Consider the following 20,148-nt stretch of genomic DNA (forward strand, 5'->3'; position numbering starts at 1 on the left):
AATATGCACCTGTAATCCTAAACAAGACAAATGTACTAGATACAAAACAAAAATGCATGAACAAAAATCTAGATATCATTACCTCTTTTCCCTCAAAGCTGCGGTTCGGGCTTACCATCGGAAGGGGAGGTAGGTGGACGGCGTCGGCCTTGTGTGTTGGAGCCGGAGAAGCGTGGCAGGTGGAGGAAGAGGACGACCAGGTGATCCGCAACTGAACAGTGCACGGGCGGATCTGGGTGGCCTTGAGCCACTAAATATCGACGACCGGAGGTGTGGATGGGGTGATAGATAGGACAACCGACTATGTGGAGGTGCTAACGCAGGCGTGGTCGTCTGGCGACACAAAGGAGTGAGTAGAGGCCGTGTAAAGCGCGCGACGGACGGGGGCAGCGGCGAGTGGCGGACGCAAGAGGACGTCAGCGATAGGGGGACAGAGGTGGGGGAGCTGCAAATTGCAGGGTGAGGACGGATTAAAAGGTGGTGCAGGGAATGGAGGTGGGTACGATGGGGGTGGATCTTAGGGGTGAGGGGTGGAGTGGAGCGGAATATGAGCAGGGAGGCGAGGAGCGAAATGTGGTTTCGGGCAGAATCAAGGGTAGAGCGAAACACGCTGATGAGCGAAACTTGCGGACGGGTGGATGCGTGATCGGATGGAGCGGGTGGATGGGTGAATGATGGGTGGACTATACATTCGGGGCGGATGAAGGGCGGGAGTTGACGTTATGAAAAATAAAGATTGATGATACATAAATTAGGAATTTTTTAAGTATGATAATGGATTCCTTCACTTCGCCTCACCATACTACACCGCTCCGCAACAACCCCCACCTCAGCACACACCGCAGCGACTACGGCGGTGACGACGACTAGTAAAACGCCCACCTATCTTCCGTTCCACCGCAGCTCCTCCCCAAACGCATCCCTCCATCCCCCTCCATCCCGGCTCCAGAGACGTACGAAACCGCCGTTGGTCAGCACCAGTAAACACTAAACACCACTAGCTGTCGAATCCGCCGTACGAGCATTTCTTGGTGTCGACTTTCTTGGGCAAGAACCGGCGGGGGGGAGGAAGGAGCCATGCATAACCACAGGGCGGGCGCCGACGCCGCCGGGGCCGGCGGCGGCAGGGACATCGTGGAGATGGCGTCCGCGGCGCCGGGCGCGCAGGAGAGGGTGATCCCGCACAGCGGGCCCCGGAGCAAGAAGGCCGGGCCGCGGAACAGTGAGCGGTTCGGAGAGTCCGTGTCCGCGCTGCTCGCGGCCCCGCCTCAGCGCGCCGCCGCCGCCCCCTCCGCCTCGAACAACGAGGAGTACGTGGAGATCACCCTCGACGTGCGCGACGACTCGGTGACGGTGCACAGCATGAAGCCGGCCGCGGGCGGGGCCGGCGGGGACGAGTCGGCCGTCAGCAGCGCGGGCCCCCGCGTCGACCGGTCCAAGTCCGCCGCTGCGCACACGCTCAAGGGGTTAAAGTTCATCAGAATGGCCGACGGCGGCGCTGGGTGGCCCTCCGTCGAGAAGCGGTTCGAGGAGCTCTCCCAGGAGGGCCTCCTCCACCGCTCCAAGTTCGGCAAGTGCATCGGTAACAACTAGAAAATACTCGTCTCAGACAGAATTAACCGCTGGTTCATCTATGATTATTCTTCAATCGACTGTTCGTCTACGTGGTGCACATGGGGTTGATGGCTTTGCAGGGATAAGGGAGGTGGAGTTCGCCAGCGAGCTGTTCGACGCGCTGACGCGGCGGCGGAACATCTCCGGCGACAGCATCCGCAAGGCGGAGCTGCGCGAGTTCTGGGACCAAATCTCTGATACCAGCTCCGACGGTCGCCTCCAGATCTTCTTAGACATGTAACTCCCCAGCCATTAATCTTTTTCCAGTCGTCATCAAACGTTAATTACTACTTAGTTACTCACTCGTTCACAAATAGTAGACTATTTTTTCTTAGTCTTCAAAGTTAAATTTTGACTAAATTTTTTTTTATTAAATATATTATTTTAATTACAAAACCTATATATTATAAAATTATTTTGAATTGTAAATCTAGTTATATAATTTTTATATACTAAACATTCTTATAATTTAGTTAAATGTTAATAAAAATACATAAAATTTGATTTTTTTTAAAAAAATACGACTATTATTTGTGAACGGAGGAAGTATCTCTAAACAGCAATTAACATCGCCTTAACTAACCAACCATCGGTTAATTAACTAATAACAGGGTGGTCAAGAACGCGGACGGAAGGATCACCAAGGAGGAGGTCAAAGAGGTAATTTTGCCATCACCCTTTCACCTGTTCGTTTGGTCGTTAATCCAAGAAGAGCAAAGCTGAGTCTAGAAATGTGTTCTTGAATTCTCCTTTGAACTCTGGAGTCCGGACCAGTACTATGCTCTGCCATTACACGTCAGTGTCATCGGCATCAACTAGCTTGTGCTTACTACCCTGATCAGTCGAACAGCACGTTCCAGAGACTTTGATGCAGCCTTCTCCTTCAAGTTCTCATTTGTGCCATTGCATAATATGTCATGAATGATCAAATCGAAGTTTGTTTGACCAAAAAAAAAGGATTTTTGAGCAGATCATCATCCTGAGCGCGTCGACGAACAAGCTGTCGAAGATCATGGAGCAGGCGGAGGAGTACGCGAGTCTGATCATGGAGGAGCTGGACCCCAGGAACCTGGGGTACATCGAGCTGGAAAACCTGGAGATGCTGCTGCTGCAGGCGCCGAGCCACTCGGTGAGACAGATGCTGAGACAGAGCCTCCGCCCCACGGCGGAGCCCAACCCGCTCCGGCGGTGGTACCGCCACGCGCAGTACTTCCTCGAGGACAACTGGAAGCGCGTGTGGGTCATGCTCCTGTGGCTCTCCATCTGCACGGGGCTCTTCACCTGGAAGTTCGTGCAGTACCGGCGCCGGTACGTGTTCGAGGTGATGGGGTACTGCGTCTGCGTCGCCAAGGGCGGCGCCGAGACGCTCAAGTTCAACATGGCGCTCATCCTGCTGCCTGTGTGCCGGAACACCACCACCTGGATCCGCAACTTCACGTTCGTCACCCGCGTCGTGCCGTTCAACGACGATCTCAACTTCCACAAGGTGATCGCCGTGGGGATCACCGTCGGCGCGGGACTGCACATCATCTCCCACCTGACCTGCGACTTCCCACGGCTGCTCCACGCCACCGACGCCGAGTACGCGCCGCTGGCGCAGTACTTCAGCACGAGCCGCGACTGGAGGCCGCCGAACTACCGGTTGTTCGTGAAGGGCACAGAGGGGTGGACGGGGCTCGTGATGCTGGTGCTCATGGCGATAGCGTTCACGCTCGCGACGCCGCGGCTACGCCGCGGCAGGCTCCGGCTCCCCGGCCCGCTCAAGCGCCTGACTGGGTTCAACGCGTTCTGGTACTCGCACCACCTGTTCGTCATCGTCTACGCGCTACTCATCGTGCACGGGCACTTCCTGTACCTCACCCACAAGTGGTACAAGAAGTCCACGTGGATGTACTTGGCCGTGCCGATGTTCCTGTACGCGTGCGAGCGGCTTACGCGGGCGCTGCGGTCCAGCGTGCTGCCGGTGAAGATCCTCAAGGTGGTGGTGTACCCCGGGAACGTGCTGTCGCTGCATTTCTCCAAGCCGCAGGGGTTCCGGTACAAGAGCGGCCAGTACATCTTCGTCAACTGCGCCGCCGTCTCGCCATTCCAGTGGTAAGCACACGCATCTTTACGCTCATCAGAAGGCTCAGATTTATCCTTCATTCGAACATACGTAATAGCGTTTTGCTTTCACATTGGCACTAAACTTTTTCGAAAGGACGGTACGATATTAGAGAAGAAGTAAAGATGGAAAACAAAGGTCCGAAAGTTCAGTACTACATGCCGGCCTCGCACAACAGATTCTTTGAGGAAAGATAAATCTAGAGACGGGAAACAACCGAGGCCCTAATCACAACAAAATTAAGTGAAGAGTACGCAACAGCTAGAGGGCCATAACATAGCTGCTAGAGAGGACCAATTAACTCAACTGATCGTAGCCAAGCGGAAGGTCTGCATCTGTTCTTTGGTCCGCTCCGCAACCTGCTGCACAACACTTTGCACGTTATGGAAGGTTCTACAGTTCCTTTCCTTCCAGGTGTTCCACCAAAAAGCAATCACTAAACCATCGAAGGATCTCCGGTGTTCTTTGTCGATTCTTCTCGATGCTGCATTCCACCATGCCATGATGGTGCGGTAGGGCGAAAACGGTGGTAGGGTGGGCAAATGGAACCAAATATATAGTTGTGACCAAACTTGTCGCATAAAGATGCAATCTTTGCATAAGTGAGTAGGTGTTTCCTCCTCTTGGTCACAAAGCCGGCATGTTTGATGTCGAGGCCATCCTCTCTTTGCAAGGTTGTCCGCAGTTAGAATTTTGTTTTGCAGAAGCGCCCAGGAAAAGGTTTTGCACTTTGTTACAACTTTGGCTTTCCAAACCGCTTGCATCTTGTATTTTTTGATTTGGCCCACAAATTGCATCCTGTAAGCACTTTTTGCAGTGTACTTCCCGCTATTTGTCCAACGCCAAATTATCGGTCTGTCATGTCCGGTTGGAGCTATTGGTCCTTCATCGAGTTCCAGAGGTTTGAAATTTGGAGAAGCTCTTTCTCGGTTGCAATTTGGTTTAAGTATCGAAGTTATCTATGTTCCGAAAGGCCTTGTTTCACCGTGAAATTTTTCCTCGAGGGCATAGCAAAAATGAGAGGCGCTATGTTTTTGGGTGATCGCCCATCAAGCCAACTCGAGTGCCAAAAGGATGCTTTCTCTCCATTGCCAATTGTTACTTTTGTTGAGGCATTGAAAAGGGCAATATCCGTTTGATCGCACGGCACCGGGAAGCCACTCTAGGGTCTATCCTCATGCCATTGGAACCATAACCACCGAAGCCTCAGTGCTCTAGCTAAAAATCCGAGATCCATGATACCAAGGCCGCCTAAGTCTTTTGGTTTGGTCACTGTTAACCAATTTACAAGACAATGACCTTCGGGGACTTTGTCAGGATCCTCCCCCCTCCATACGAAGCTTCTCTGAAATCGATCAATCTTCTTAAGAAGCCACTTTTGCAATGGGAGAACGGTTAACGGGTATGTTAGTTGGGAGGAAAGAACCAATTTGATGAGAGTTTCTCTGGCGGTGAGAGAGAAGAATTTTCCTTGCCATCCTGGAAGCCTATCCGCAATTTTGTCTATGAGCGGTTGGACATCCAGTCTCCTTACCCTTCTGGTGTGCAGGGGAAGATCCAAATATTTGCATGGAAACGAGCCCATCCTTCCAGAGAAGCCCTCCAAGATGTGGTCCATGGGAATTTCATCGCAACAAATCGTGTAGATTTCAGTTTTGGCAAGGTTTGTCACTAGCCCTGAGCACTCTCCAAAAACCTTTAACAGGGTTTGTAATGCTAGGAGTTCTTCCCTATCTGGATTTGCGAAGATCCCACATCCTCTGTAAGAGGTTGATTGCAAGGATGAAAAGCATCTGAGAAAGCGGATCACCTTGTCGTAGCCCTTTAGCATGATTAAAGATCGGGCCTGGCACTCCGTTTAGAAGGACCTGGGAAGAAGAAGACGCAAGGATGGCCGAAACCCAGTTTCTCCAAGTCTGACCGAAGCCCAAATTTTCCATAACCTCAAGGAGGTATGGCCAGCTCACCGAGTCAAAAGCTTTGGAGATATCCAATTTGACGAAAAGCGCAGGCCGCTTGCTCTTGTGAAGGCTCCGGATAATATTTTGGACGTAAAGGAAGTTATCATATATGCTTCGTTTCTTGATGAAGGCACTATGTCCTTTTTGGATAAGCTCATCCAGGAAAGGAGCGAGTCTGTTAGACAAAAGTTTTGTGATGATTTTGGATAGGCTTGAGATCAAACTAATTGGCTTGTAGTCTAACACAACCTACGCATCTGATTTTTTGGGAAGCAAAACAATGTTAGCCTTGTTTATAAGATGCAGCTTATCAGAACGCAAGGTCAAAAAATCATTGATAGCATCAAAGAGATCTTCCTTTATTGTGTGCCAGCAGTGCTTGAAAAAGAGGCCAATATACCCGTCTGGACCAGGTGCCTTTTCTGGGTGCAATGCTTTAATCATCTCCCAAATCTCATGCTCCTCAAAAGGGGTTTCAAGGCTAGACAGATCCATAGGATGGTAACTGAAGGCTGACCAATTTAGGCGTATATGCTGTTGGATTGGGGTTCCGAGCTGTCGCACAAAGCAAGAAAAGATCTCTTGTTCTTTGTTAGAGTGAGTTGTGGCTATACCAGATTCGGTTCGGATGCAGTGGATGAAGTTCTTTCTCCGCTTACCGTTCGCCTTGATGTGAAAAAATTTTGTATTTGCATCCAATTTTCTAATCCAGGTGATCCTGGAGTGTTGGCGTGCCCGATTTTTCTCAAGAGCTACAAGAGCAGGAAGCTTTTTTTTCAGCATCTTTCATAGGTTTAACTCATCGCTGGATAGTGGTCTAGTTTCCTGGACGACTTCAAGCCTAAGTATCACTTCTCTTGCAATTGCAATGCAAAGCTTAAGGTCGTCGATATTGGCTTTCCTCCAAATCTTGATGGCCTTCGCGGTTCTGTTCAGTTTTACGTGAAAACGCAGCACGATGTCGGACACATACACAGGTTAGGCCCAAGCTTTCTGAACGGTTTCAAGGAAACTTGGCACAGCAACCCAGAACGACTCAAATCAGAAGGTCGTCGGATGGTGCACTAAAGCTTCACCAGTTAGGAAGAGAGGAGCATGGTCAGAGTCAATAGAGGAGAGAGCTTGAAGATGGGCGGCTAGGAAGAGCAGATCCCAGCCAGTGGTGCTGAGGAATCTATCGATCCTGGTCATGGTTGGCTGATCTTGCTCCTTACTCCACGTGAAACGATGGCCATTAAGATCTATGTCTTTTAGCTGTAGATCGTCAATCATGTTATGAAATGACGCATGAGTCGTAGATTCAATCTTTAGTTGTTTTTATCTGCTGCGGAGGCAATGATATTGAAATCACCCACAACTAGCCACTCCTCACGCATGTGCGGTCTCAGCTCACATAGCTCTTGCAGAAATTCCATTTTTTTCATTGTCCGTTTAGAGCCCATATACCGATGTTAACGACCTAGAAATGTTGTCCGCTAACATTGTCAAGGTCACCAAGATGGAGTGCGCCATGGTTTCTTGATTTGAAAGATGAAAAAGGGTTTTGTTGGCAGCAATCAGAATGCCTCCGTTAGCACCAGCAGCAGGTACCTAGGCGAAGTTGTCGATGAAATCAGTGCCTAGAGTCTCCATGATCAGACTGTCAGACCAAGACTGGATTTTTGTTTCCTGAATACAAAAAACTGTCACTGCGCACAATATGACTAGGTTATGCACACTGGAACGCTTGGCCGGAGCATTGAGACCACGGACATTCCAACATAAAACTTTGCAATTATGTTGTGACATTCTTAAAATACTGATCATCTAGAGATAAACTGACACTTCAACAACAGCGGTACAACTCTTGGAAGCACAAGGTTCTTGGAGGGTCTGGCTGAGAGGGGGGTAAGCGGTGAAGTGCGCTATAAGACCCCTCACTAGGCAAAAGCAGAAGCCAGTCCATTGGACCTTGAACATAGATAGCACACAGGGACACCACGAGACACACTGGCGATACTACTAGCAACAACACTAACATAGACTGGACAGAGGTAGATAAATGACCACAATCTGGTGGAGAAGGCGCAACAACATGGCTGGAGTTGGTCGGTGGATGGCCGTCGAATCATGGCGCCAGATGACGACGACGTGTATGCTGGAAGCTGGCGCATCATGCCGTGCTGCCCTCCCTCCTGGCCGGCACGACAGGCGTGATCCTGGCTCCTCCTTTCTTCTTCAGCAGTTGTTTCCCTTTCTCAACGAGCGCCTTGATGACGTCGCAGGCTTCGTTGGTGAGAGGCTGTTCAAAAAGCTGCATATAAGAGGTGAGAGGATTAGACTCGGTGGTTTGAGAAGGTTGCAGCGCCCCAAGCCACTTAGCAAGGACCTCCTGCAACACCTGCAATGGGTTCTTGCCCAAGTTGGCCTTTGCGGCCAGCCTGCTGTCACGCATGTGGGAGTCTGGTGTGCACGGCTCAAATTGAGAGGTGGGAAAGGGCATGGATCACTCAAATTGAGAGGTGGGAAAGGGCATGGATCAGGGGCGAAACCGATAATGGGGGGGGAGCTGTAAAGGTGTTGTGATTGAATCAACAAACTCAGCCGCGGTGGATATCTCGGTTGGTACCTCCTACAACGTGCTCGGGCTGGGCTCATAGGCCTCCAGTGTTTCACTTCCTCCCACCGCTGCGTCTTGATGATGGAGGCACCGCACGTCCCACCGAGATCAGGCATCGTGCTTGGATTGGGCTCAGGGACCTATAGTGCTGACCTTACACTCCATCTTGGGCGATGTAGTTGCTGTGCCTTCCACCGAGGCCTCACATGGTGATGTTGATGGCCACTGGGGAAGCCTGCAGGGAACTGTGCAGGAGAGGCTGGAGGGTGTTTTGCAACATCGGAGATGGAGGCTAGTTCATCAAACATAGGGTCGTGCTCAGAGGGAGCTGGTATGGAGGACCTGTTGAGAAAGGCATCCAATGACGACCCATCACCTCCAGGAAGCGGGATAAGAGTTGTGTGGTGATGCGTGGTGCAGATTGTGGCGATCGATGTTGCGAGGGAGACCCTTTTGCGTCATTCCTTCTTCTGGATGCCATGTTGATGACGACGCACCAGGCTTCTTGGTGGTGATGCGGAAAACATTGTTCCGGCTCTGACTCCTTGGCGCCTGTACTGCCCACCCCGGTCACTGCCTCGCATAGCGCTACCCTCATCGCGACACGGCCGTGAGAGCCGCGACCCGAGGGAGAGGCTGCAGTGGCATTGTGGGCTGTGATGATGTCGATCTTCATCCATGTCTCCATCCCGGTCCCGGCGACCAGAACCATCACGACGACAGTGTCATTGAGGGAGGTGGTCCGGCTATACACCTTCATCTGGGACCCTGTAGTGCCAATCTAGGACACGCTCCCATCACCTATTGCTGTGGCGAGGGTCCGGCGGGGTGTCGGTGACGAAAGCCAAGTCCTGGATGACCTCGAGGTGGATGAACAGCCTATAGGTCTGCCCTCTCTTGACGCTGGTCGGTCTGTCATGGTGGATCTCAACCTACAGAAGAGGGATGGAAATTGGTGGTAGCTCGTGGTTAGCATCAGAGACGGATAACCATACTATCTTGGGGATGAGATTGGGGTTGGAGCACCAAGCCCACAGATCATAGGTCTGAGAGCGCTCCCTTCTCCTTGATTGCTCTTCGACATAGTGCAGGGAGCATTTTCTTCCGATGACCAGCGTCGCTACCTCATCGAAGCAAGCATGAGCCGGGATGCCTTCGATCTGCAAGCGGACATGGAAACCCCAGCCAGTGGCTTCGGCATATCTTCTCTCGCTCCACAACGCGAAACGAAACTCTTGGCCGCGATATGGAGATCGGTGAGAATTGTGACTGCGTCCCTGGTGCGCCTACTATCAAAGATAATTAAGAAGTCCTCCATGTGGTGTTTCACTACCTGGCATTCATGGAAGGTGATGCGAAACTCAACGTTTAGGGCGTTGGCCAGGACAGAGGGGTTAGTTTTCGTCCGAGCCCCAGCCAGCCAACACATCGCAACCCTATCCAAGAGTGTCTCCCTCCGGCGCGCGATGCAGCCTATGGCTATAACTGTAGCCACCTCCTCCAGCGGCCGGCCCACCGGATCACTAGGAAAGTTGGGCATTGTGGTGGAGGAGTAGGGAGGCAGCGGGTTGGGAGTTGAAGTGTGTGGAGAGACAGCAGGAGAGCTGGGAGGAGGACGTGGAAGTTGGAGACTTTGAGGAACTGGTTGGAGCTGCGCCTTGTGGAGTTTTGCTTTGCAATCACTCGAGCGGTGGCCAGATCGATCACAAAGCCAGCATTTAGTAGGGTCCCTACAGGAAGCAACATGGTGGTCCGAGGAGAGGCAATTGAAGCACCTCCCCTGCATTCTTCTTAAATATCCAGCTGATTTCAGGCGATGTCTCACAACGGGCTTGCAGGAAGGGGATGACCTTGAATGCGCACCATTCTTCCTCCACCAGTACCTCGGCTTCACTTTGTTCCAAACTTTGAAAGTAGGAGAGTTTTCTCGAGCCCAGCGCTCTGACATAGTGGTGGAATCATCGCCCGGGCGAAGAAGCAGGTTGTTGTTGTCGCAGATTGCAGGAATAACTTCATGCTGCTTGCCGCCTTGCAGGTAGGAAGGTGGGTGGCTATCTTCAATGTGCGCGGTGCGGGATGTCTCAACAGTCAGGTCCTTTCCGCCATTCCATGCAAATTGAAGCTCATTGTCCTTGAGTTCGAAGGTTTGGTGGGGTGAACACTGAGATCCGAGGTGTGAGATATGAAGGTCTCTATGGTAAGAACATCTCCCCTGCTTTAGCCTGTCTTGGGTCTGCAGGTGAGCCAAAGGTCCTCCGCTGGGGCTTGGAAGAAGGAGAGATGGTTGAACTACTGTAGGGGTCTTCTCCCACGCCGGGTTGTGATCAATTGCCTGTGAAGATGTTGTTGAAAGGCTCAAGGCCGAAGCATTTACTCCACTGTGGCTGGATGACCTTACTGCATTGATCTATCTATCTTCCACTTCACCAGAGGAGTATACGCAACCTGAGGATACAGGGCACGATGCAACTGCTATACTTCCATCACCACTACTATGACTTGCTGGAGCGCAGACATCACATCTTGCTCGATAACTCGTAGGTGGCTCAGAGCACTCTTGAAACCCATGGCCGGCGACATTGGCGGAGTGGTCGTTGCCCTTTACTACCTCAGCATAACTGCGGCTTTTAGGCACATCATGTCTCTGCCCGCCTACGAATTGGGGTTTGTAGGCAGCAGATCTGCATTCCTTGGAGTTGTTAGCATGGAACTGAGGAGTGAGCGAACTGCATGTGAGATGCACAGCGGGGAGGATGCCAGTGGTGGCCTAAGGACCTACATCGAGTAGAGGACTAAGGGAACACAGGGAAAATGGAGGTCTATCTGCTAGGGAGGAGCGGATCTGGGCAATGGAAGGTGAGAGCGGTGGAGATTTGGGAGGGATTTCGGGGATCTCAGGGATTTTGGTGGAAAGAGAGGGAGGTGGGCAAGAGTCGCCAGAGCGCCGCACGGGAGGGGGTTGCAACGGCTCCATTTGAATGCGATGGAATCACTCCCACACTAAACTTGTTAGCATGAAAATGCAGCATATGTAGGATGCAGTTGTTACTTATGCATGGCTTGGATTAAATAAGCAAAGGTAGTTAAATGGAGATGTTTTAGGGCATGTTTACTGTTGCCGTGCTACGCTGCGCTGTGGAATCTAGTTAGAGGGAGGAAGATTTGCCATGCCGAGTGTGATTGTTGCTTTTACATATTCTTAAAAAAATGCTTTTACCTAACAACTGCACCTGAAAATAGCAATAAATAAACACTTTTACAAACCCACCACAATGCCAAATGGTACCGTAGACTAGTTGTTAAATTAGAGAAAGCAAAAGAAAAAAAAGCACGTATGCTAACGACTTTGCGCATTGCGATGGAATTGGCGGTGCAGGCACCCGTTCTGCATCACGTCGGCCCCGCAGGACAACTACGTGAGCGTCCACATCAGGACAAACGGCGACTGGACCAGCGAGCTCAAGAACGTCTTCTCAAGGGTACACTCCGGCTGCTGCTACTTGGCTCTTGCTAATATAGGCACATCACAGCTCGCCATAAAAATAAAAAGAGCTGGTGAGCCCAAGTGTCTCCTGGAGCCAGCTCTCACGCCGGCACCCCGGATTCTATCCCCGGGGCTGGCGGCCGGAGGCGCCCTGTTGAGGGTGTGGGCCTCCCTTAATGAAATAAAAACATCTCGCCATCAATTCTCAAAGTGTTAACGCTGAATGATGAACGACTGTGTTCATCGTCTCTCCAGGTGTGCCGGCCGCCGACGGAGGGGAAGAGCGGGCTGCTCCGGGTGGATTACGACCGCGACGGTGGCGCCATGTCGAACCCGAGGTGAGAAAGCGAGAAACATTTCTATTTTCTTCAAAATTTTACAAATTCTTTGTTCCGCCGCGCAATTTCCTCGCATTTTCGTTGTCAATGGCACTGCATGCATTTCCCTTCCTGAGATTAATCGACAAAATGTGATGCACGCCTGTGCGGCCACGTCACCGTTTCCGTGGTCCAGTTCAGCCACGGGTGGGTGGGTGAGTAGACGTGGACGAGTCGGACCTAGCTGGAGGGTCGGGTCGGGTAAGGTGAGGTATAAACCAGCTCAACAGGCACCTGAGCTCTCAAAATAATCAAAATATAATACACCAGATCGATGCCAAACTGAGCAAAATGGAATGCATCACCCATCAGAAACTTATCCTACTGACAAGAACCAGCACAACAACGCAATGCTTACTCCAGCAAAACAACAGCCATAAACTCTACATTTCGCTTCAAAAAGAGAAGCTATCACAATATAAATCACACTACATCATTCAGAAGCTATACACAACAAATTCCTTGTGGGCTTAAAAAATAGATGTTCAGCGGATAAATCATTAGCTGCAAGTAATTTGGTCACTGCTGTTGCTTGAATGTCGAGGAGATTGTCTCCTTACGATGCTAAAAGCAATGGCGATTGACAATCTGTGATGTGCTTTGTTCTTATTTTCTTGATAACAGTATGTCCACTTATGTCATTTTGCCATCCGTTACTCTACAGATTATTGCCCTTCACTCTGCTCTACCTCTTGCTGGTATATGGTGCTAGATCAAACTGCTAATATCTTTTATTCTGCCAATCAACCATCCTGGATGAGGTCTTGTCATCCTTTACGGGTCAATGGGTCCCCTTCCCTCTAACTTATCTGAGCCTACAACTAACCCTTGGCTGCCTTCGATTAGTCCATGTCGTAGAATCGAGAGTGGTGATCAGAGAGAGGTGAATAGATATCTTTATAATTTCTTGTAAAATAGATAGTTTTCTCCTATTTTAATCACCTAACGTATCTTAAACTTTGAGCGGAAGCAAAATAATCAGATAGACAAAGAAAAATAGAAAGTTAAAAAGTAATATGACTCTATGGATAGAATATGAACCATATGTTTTATTCATAACCATTCCATGTGTACTTGTGCTAAAAAACTCATAACTTTGAAGAAGACAAGATCATCGGGCAAGTAACCTCTTCAAGCTAGAGGCAAGAGAATTCAAGACCCCGTCACATATGCATGTGTATGTGAATTCTATACCTCTAGCATCAAGACGAACAACTTTCCAAGGTGATAAAATTTTAGGCCAAAAGGAAAAACGAAAATCAACAATAAAACACCAAGAATCTCGCAAACTGGCAAAGGAACCAATAGAAGAAAACTAGAAATAGGGGAACTCAAGCACATGCAAAAACTTAAACTTCGTTACTCAAAGAGGTCAGCGCTATTTTAGGCAGATTACAAAGATTTATTTTTCAAAACTCTCACCTATTACATAGGCTAAGCACTCCTCTCCCTCTCCTCTAAAACCCTAGCACAAGGCTCTCATGTGGATGGCTCAAGAGAAGCAACCATCAACCAGTCATACCCCTCTATTTATAGTCTAGAAAACTTGATCTTTAAGTTTTCTTGACTGTTCCCAAAATACCCCTCTCTTGTAGTACACTCCTACCTGCCATTAGGGTCATTTTGGTCCATTTTCTCCTTCATCCATCGGACGGCCGTAGCGCCTTCACGACTTAGCTTCGCCTCAACGTAAGCTTCGTGATGATGCCACATAGACCTACAGTCCTCCCACGGTTTTGAGGCCAAACCATGAAACCCTAGCGCGCTTCTCAAAGCATGACTAGCCGCCACTTGCTTCCACCTGAAGCAAGTGCTCCGATGATAACGTGTGTTCTCCATCTTGTGATCTTAATCACCGATAAGTCTCTCTCGCTCCTGATCCCTCGGGCCTCCTTGTCACTCACACCGGCATCCCCTTCGCTTGACTTTGTCAACACATAGCCTTCATCAAACTTCATCCTTTGCCTTGCCTGACCTCCACGTGTACCGCGAGGATCATCCTTGACTCTGCCCACCTCTCTGATGGTCCAGCACCAAGCACCCTGCTTGGCCCCGATCACCCGTCGTCGATCGTCAAGTCGTATCCATCACCTGCACACCATGAGACAAGCAGACATACATCTCTAGAACCATATAACATCATCACATGTTAGTCCAAATCAAATTCAAGTTGAAAAAGATTAGACGAAACAAAAATATGAACACCAGATGGTCCGGCGTTCACACCAGTGCAACACTGGACCATCTGGTGAGTACAACTCCACGGAGCCCGATTTGCAACCTCTCTGGAAATATTCGTTCAGTGATTATATCCGGTACTCATACTGCCAGCACTAGACCATCCAGCGCATTCAACTTCTTCTCTGTGCTGGAAAAACTGCTCTCTGGAAAATATACTCCGGTGAATCCTCCGGTGTTTAACTTTGCACACGGCAGACCATCCAGTGAAACCATTTTACCATACATCACATTTTCAACCTTCTCTGGAAAAATTAGTACGGTGAAGCCTCCGGTGATCACCTGTGTACACACCGGATCATCTGTCACATTCTTAGAATTTTGGCCCAAAAATCCTTCTCTACAAGAATTAGTCCGCACTCTCTGACCAAAAGTACCGGACTATCCGGTGCTCAATTTCATTTTTGCCTCAGAACCAAAAATGCTCCGGCGCTCATATCTACCAACTACCGGACTATCCGGTGAGGTCAAAAGACCCTCACACTGGACTATCTGGTGAGTGAAAATTACCTGCACCCGAGACAAGAACTCCACTCCAATTTTGGTTAGCCATAAACATAAACTCAAGCAAAACAACAAACCAAATCAATACAAGAGTCAATCACTCATCACACACGATAAACCAAGGCACATCTCTACTTGGTTTCTCATATGTTTAGCCGATCCAAGACAGAGCACTAGCATGGCTTTCAGGTTGGCAATGCAGGCTTCTCAATCCGAGTGGCCATCGAGTTTTGGTGTGGTCGGTTTTAAGTTCTCTTCCTACTTATCACCTCACTGCCCTGAAACCACCTAAGAAGTTCATCAAAGATATTGTCAAGATCCAATGCCGTTTCCTATGGGTAGGGAACCAACAGTTACATGGAGGCAAATGTAAGGTCAGTTGGGCTCGGGGGTGTGGACCTATCAACCGTGGCGGCCTGAGTATCTCCAATCTTGAATTTTTCAGTCAAGCTCTTAGACTGCGATGGTTCTGGTTTCAATGGAAACAACCGGACAAACTGTGGAATGGCATAGAACTCCCGGTCGATGAGGTGGACCTAGCTCTGTTTGAAACTACTGCCCATGTTCAGGTCAAGAACAGCAAGACGACGAAATTCTGGTCATCAAGCTGGCTTGCGACGAAATTCTGGTCATCAAGCTGGCTTGATGGCCACTCACTGGCCCTCATGTTTCCAAATTTATTTAGGCACAGCAAGAGAGAAAACCGGACAGTAGCAAAGGCGATGCATAATGAACAATGGATCTGAGACATTTCCCATGACCTTACGGTTACACAGATCTCATGATATATTCAACTATGGTCTCTTGTGCATGAGGCCATGTTTGATCCTGCAGATACCGAACAAGACTAGATCATTTGGCCGTGCTCTGCTTCGTGTGAATACTTAGCCAAGTCTGCATACCAAAATGCAATTCGAAGGTGGGATGTTCTCTTCCTTTCCGGTGACGGTGTGGCACATCTGGGCTCTGTCAAGATGTAAGTTTTTCCTTTGGTTGCTACTACAAAATCGAATTTGGACTGCTGAGCGCTTACTGCTCAGGGAGTGGCCCAATGCATATTTCTGCCCTCTATGCTATAGAAATTTAGAAACAGCACACCATCTCTTTGTGACTGCCCCATGGCATGTCAAATTTGGAATGCCATCAGTATTTGGGTCGGCTGCCACATCATTGCACCTACATCTTGGCGGGCATCAGACACTGTCGTAGAGTGGTACTACAACCTAACTGGTTCCTCCACGTCCTTTGCCGCTAAAGTTTTGCGTTCTTTAGCCATCATAGTCAGCTGGAGTCTCTGGAGGGAATGGATAATGAACGGATTTTCAACCAAAAGGAGAAAACAGTTGCTCGTATCATCTCTGAAATATAGGAGGAAGTGCGCACATGGAGCACGGTTGGAGCGAAACAGAAACCTTACTTATCTCAATAATTAGTGAGTAATAGCTTTGGTTTTTTTTTTTTATGGTTGTAAGTCAGGAGTGGAATGCTCCAACCGGTTTCAGTATTCCATATGACCAGAACTTCTTGTGCCTATAGCGCATATAATTGCTCTTCTTCTTATTAATATATATATATATATGCCGGACAATGTTCCGGGTCTTTCGGAAAGAAAGAATCCTCCCTCAGCCGGGTTAGCTAATGAAGCAAGGCCATTCCGGCTGTGAAAGTTGGATGGAAGCGTACACCCATCGCCCAGGCTGCATTGTATTATATAGGCCGAACCAAACGTCGGCAAGATTACAACAAAAGGAAGATTAGGATACATCTAAGATATACATCCATGATTTGCACGATACAATTAGAAACTACAATATCTATACATAGATATATGAGACAATCTAAACAAACTCCAGAGATTATGTTTTAACATTCCCGCTCAATCGCAATGCATGCAAGTTGAGATTGCTCTTGGATTAGCTAACGTCTTATATTCAGCTCCAGTGCTCGATCTTGAGACCGTTTCTTGTTTGCATGCACTTCATGACACAAGATTTGACCAAAAAAAGCTGCAAATGCTCCTATAGATCTTCTATCATCGGGATACCCTGCCCAATCTGTATTAGAAAAAGCACTAAACACCAAGGATGTTGATTGAGTTATACATTCCAAGGTTGAGGTTACCACTAAGGTATCGCAAGATCTTTTTTACTACCGCCCAGTGCACAGTAGTGGATGCATGTAAAAACTAGTATACCTTATTTATAGAAAAATATTGCAATTAATTATTTTGCTTGGAGTACGGTTGATAAAATAGGCTGCAGTTAGGAAGGCTTCATCCCAAAACTTATGTGGCATAGAAGCACGCGCAAGGATAGCAAGACCAACTTCAACAATATGACGATGCTTCCGTTCAACAATTCCAATTTGCTGATTTGCATGAGGACAGGAAATAGGTGAGATATTCCAATGCGCTGCAAGAAGGAGTTCAATCTTTGATACTCCCCTCCCCAATCAGTTTGAAAGTGGTAATCTTCCTATTAAAGAGTCTCTCAACACAATGCTGAAAATTCAAGAATACTAGAAAGACATATGATTTGTTCTTAAGAAGGTAGACCTAGGTATATTTGCTGTAATGATCAATGAAGTTTACATAATGTAGGACCGAGAATGGTAACTAGAGAGGGATGAATAGGCGTCTCAACCAATTTCTTCGAAACAGATAGCCTTTTTCTATTTTGACACCCAACACACCTCAAAATACACACGTGGAAGCAAATAACTAAGAGAAACAAATGACAACAACAATCCTCGAAGAAAGCATGGCTCGCTTGAATGTATGTGAACACTAGGTTCCATAGGAAATCATTCCAAGAGTCATTGCCATAAAAAGATTACAACTTGGGAAAGAAAAAACCGGTCAAGAGAGATAGCCACCTGGTGAAGAAGCTCTTCAAATTGATGTTTTAGAGGCAAGAGAGTTCAAGACCCAAGAGTATACATTTATATATGAATTTTATGCTTCTAGCAACAAGAAGAATAACTTGCCATGGTGAGAAAATTTTAGCTCATCAATAAAAACGAAAATCACAACCACAAAGGAAAAATTCGCAACAAAACAAGGGAACCAGTAGAAAGAAACTAGAAGGAGATGAGCACAAGAATAGGAGGAAACGTGCATTTTATTTTTTGCAAAGGTCAACCCTCTTTTTGATAGATTACAGAATATTTTCCTTACAAAAAGCTCTCACTTATTACAAAAGGCTAAGCTCTCCACTTTCCCTCTTCAAAAACCCAACCACATAACTCTCTAATGGCTGGCTTAACCTATCCCAACAGCCCTACCCCTCTATTTATAGGTCTTGAGAGGTTCCTTGGAAGCCAAGTTTCCTTGTTCCTACACTCATACCTACTACTGAGAGTTTTGGTCTATATTCTCCAATCATTGAACGACCGTGACGCCTTTATAACTTAGCTTCGTCTCGATGTAAGCTTCGCAATGATACCACATGCACTTCGTACTTCTACGATTTTGAGGTCAAACCGTGAAACCTCCTTGTACGCTTCTCAAAGCGTGACTCACTACCACTTGCTTTCACCTCAAGCAAGTATCACGATGTTGACACATGTACTTCATCTTGCGATCTTTACCGTCGGTAAGTCTCTCCCGCTCCCGATCCCTCGGGTTACCTTGATACTTGCACAAGCATCCCCTTCACTTGACTTTTTCAACATGTTGTCTTCATCCATCTTCTCATGCTTTGTTTGATCTCCATGTGCATAGATATGATCATCCTTGACTCTGTTCGGCCTCCTTGATCGTTCGACACCAAGCACACCACTTGGCCCGATCATCCTACCGTCGACCGCCAAGTCGCATCCATCACGTGAACAACACTAGACTAGCAAACACATATCTTCAATTCCATTTAACTCAATCAAAAGTTAGTTGAAATCAAAATCTCTATTGCAAAGAACATCCCAGTACAAAATGTGAACGCCGAATGATCTGGTGTACGCTCCTCCTGAGCGCTAGACCATCCGGCGAGTTCAATCCAACATACCGATCATTTTGCAATTTGTCTGCAAGAAATGTTCTGGCATATCCATCATCTCATTGTTGGACTATCCGGCGTGTATTTCTTCACTAGACCTGCCATCTTGCAACCTTTCTGCAAGAAATGTTCCGGCGATCATCCCTTTGAGCGCCGGACCATCTGGCGAGTTATAGGACCAACAGAGCCAGTTTGCAACCTTTCTGCAGGAAAAGCTCCTGCATTCACTTTACTCTATCGCTGGACCTTCCGATATACACTTCAATTTTTGCCTCTGGCTTGAAATGCTCCTACGTGAAGACTTCGTGAGTGTCGGACCATTCAGCTCGTTGAATTGTCCCAGTGTCGGATCATCCAGCGTATACAATTGTTGGATGGAAGCATACACTCATCGTCTGTGCCGCATTGTATTATATAAGCCGAACCAAGCGTCGGCAAGATTACAACGGAAGGAAGATGAGGATACATCTAAGATATACATCCATGATCTGCACGATACAATTCAATTAGAAACTACTATATCTATACATAGAAAGATATATGAGACAATCTAAACAAACTCTAGAGATTATGTTTCAACACCGGTGTTCACCTGACCGTCAATCTGTCGTCGAGCCGCCAACGTTATCACCAGACACGTGCACAGCATGCAAGCATGGATTCTGACGTGTGTTCCTCGCGTGTCAGTGTATGTGTTCAAGTGTTGAGCGTGTGTGCTGCCTTTTTCAGTGCTGTAATCAACACCCTCTTGCGAGGGTGACCATGTATCTTAAGTTTATCTAATATACTATAAGTTATCAAAAAAGAAAACCAGAATGAGCTGAGTCGGTAGCCACCTTCTCTGACCTCCAGCTTCCAAACATCTTTTCTTCTTTTCCCTGCAAGGGAAGAAGAGAGAAGAGAGAGCTCCGCTGACCGGCACAGCAGACATAATAGTATGAGATCATTCCTTGCATCAGGGTTCAGGGTCAGACATGCATGCACACACAGTATTCAGCAGTGTTACGTAGAATACAGAGACTTTTTAAAAAAAATAATAACAAGAATACGGAGACCCGTTTCACATGGCAAACATTCTGCATACTAGATGTCGGTTCTCGGTTGAGACTCGTGGGTAGCAGGCATTGAGCCGTTGACCACGTGCAGGATCTTTGTCATTGAGTGGTACGAGTGTAATTCAGTCGGTGAACGAATGGTCGCCAGTGATAGTCCCGGTCGGAGAAGAGATTTTGTTTGGTTGTGTGCATTTGAGAAACGGCTAGTAGTTGGGGATAA

General features: G+C 48.1%; 1 protein-coding gene across 1 annotated transcript in view; it reads left to right on the forward strand.

Annotated features, from left to right (window-relative positions):
• The first annotated feature begins 821 nt into the window (after positions 1–821).
• The window catches only part of LOC133886087 (respiratory burst oxidase homolog protein B-like), a 32,899-nt gene continuing 13,572 nt past the window's right edge, over positions 822–20,148 (forward strand). The window contains exons 1-6 of the mRNA XM_062325815.1: positions 822–1,582; positions 1,695–1,851; positions 2,226–2,274; positions 2,585–3,708; positions 11,655–11,757; positions 12,018–12,100. Coding sequence (XP_062181799.1) covers positions 1,078–1,582; positions 1,695–1,851; positions 2,226–2,274; positions 2,585–3,708; positions 11,655–11,757; positions 12,018–12,100 — 2,021 coding nt within the window. The 5' untranslated portion in view covers positions 822–1,077. The remainder of the gene's footprint in view (positions 1,583–1,694; positions 1,852–2,225; positions 2,275–2,584; positions 3,709–11,654; positions 11,758–12,017; positions 12,101–20,148) is intronic.

This window comes from Phragmites australis, chromosome 12 (genome assembly GCF_958298935.1).
Source record: "Phragmites australis chromosome 12, lpPhrAust1.1, whole genome shotgun sequence".
In the NCBI taxonomy this organism is placed as follows: Eukaryota; Viridiplantae; Streptophyta; class Magnoliopsida; order Poales; family Poaceae; genus Phragmites; species Phragmites australis.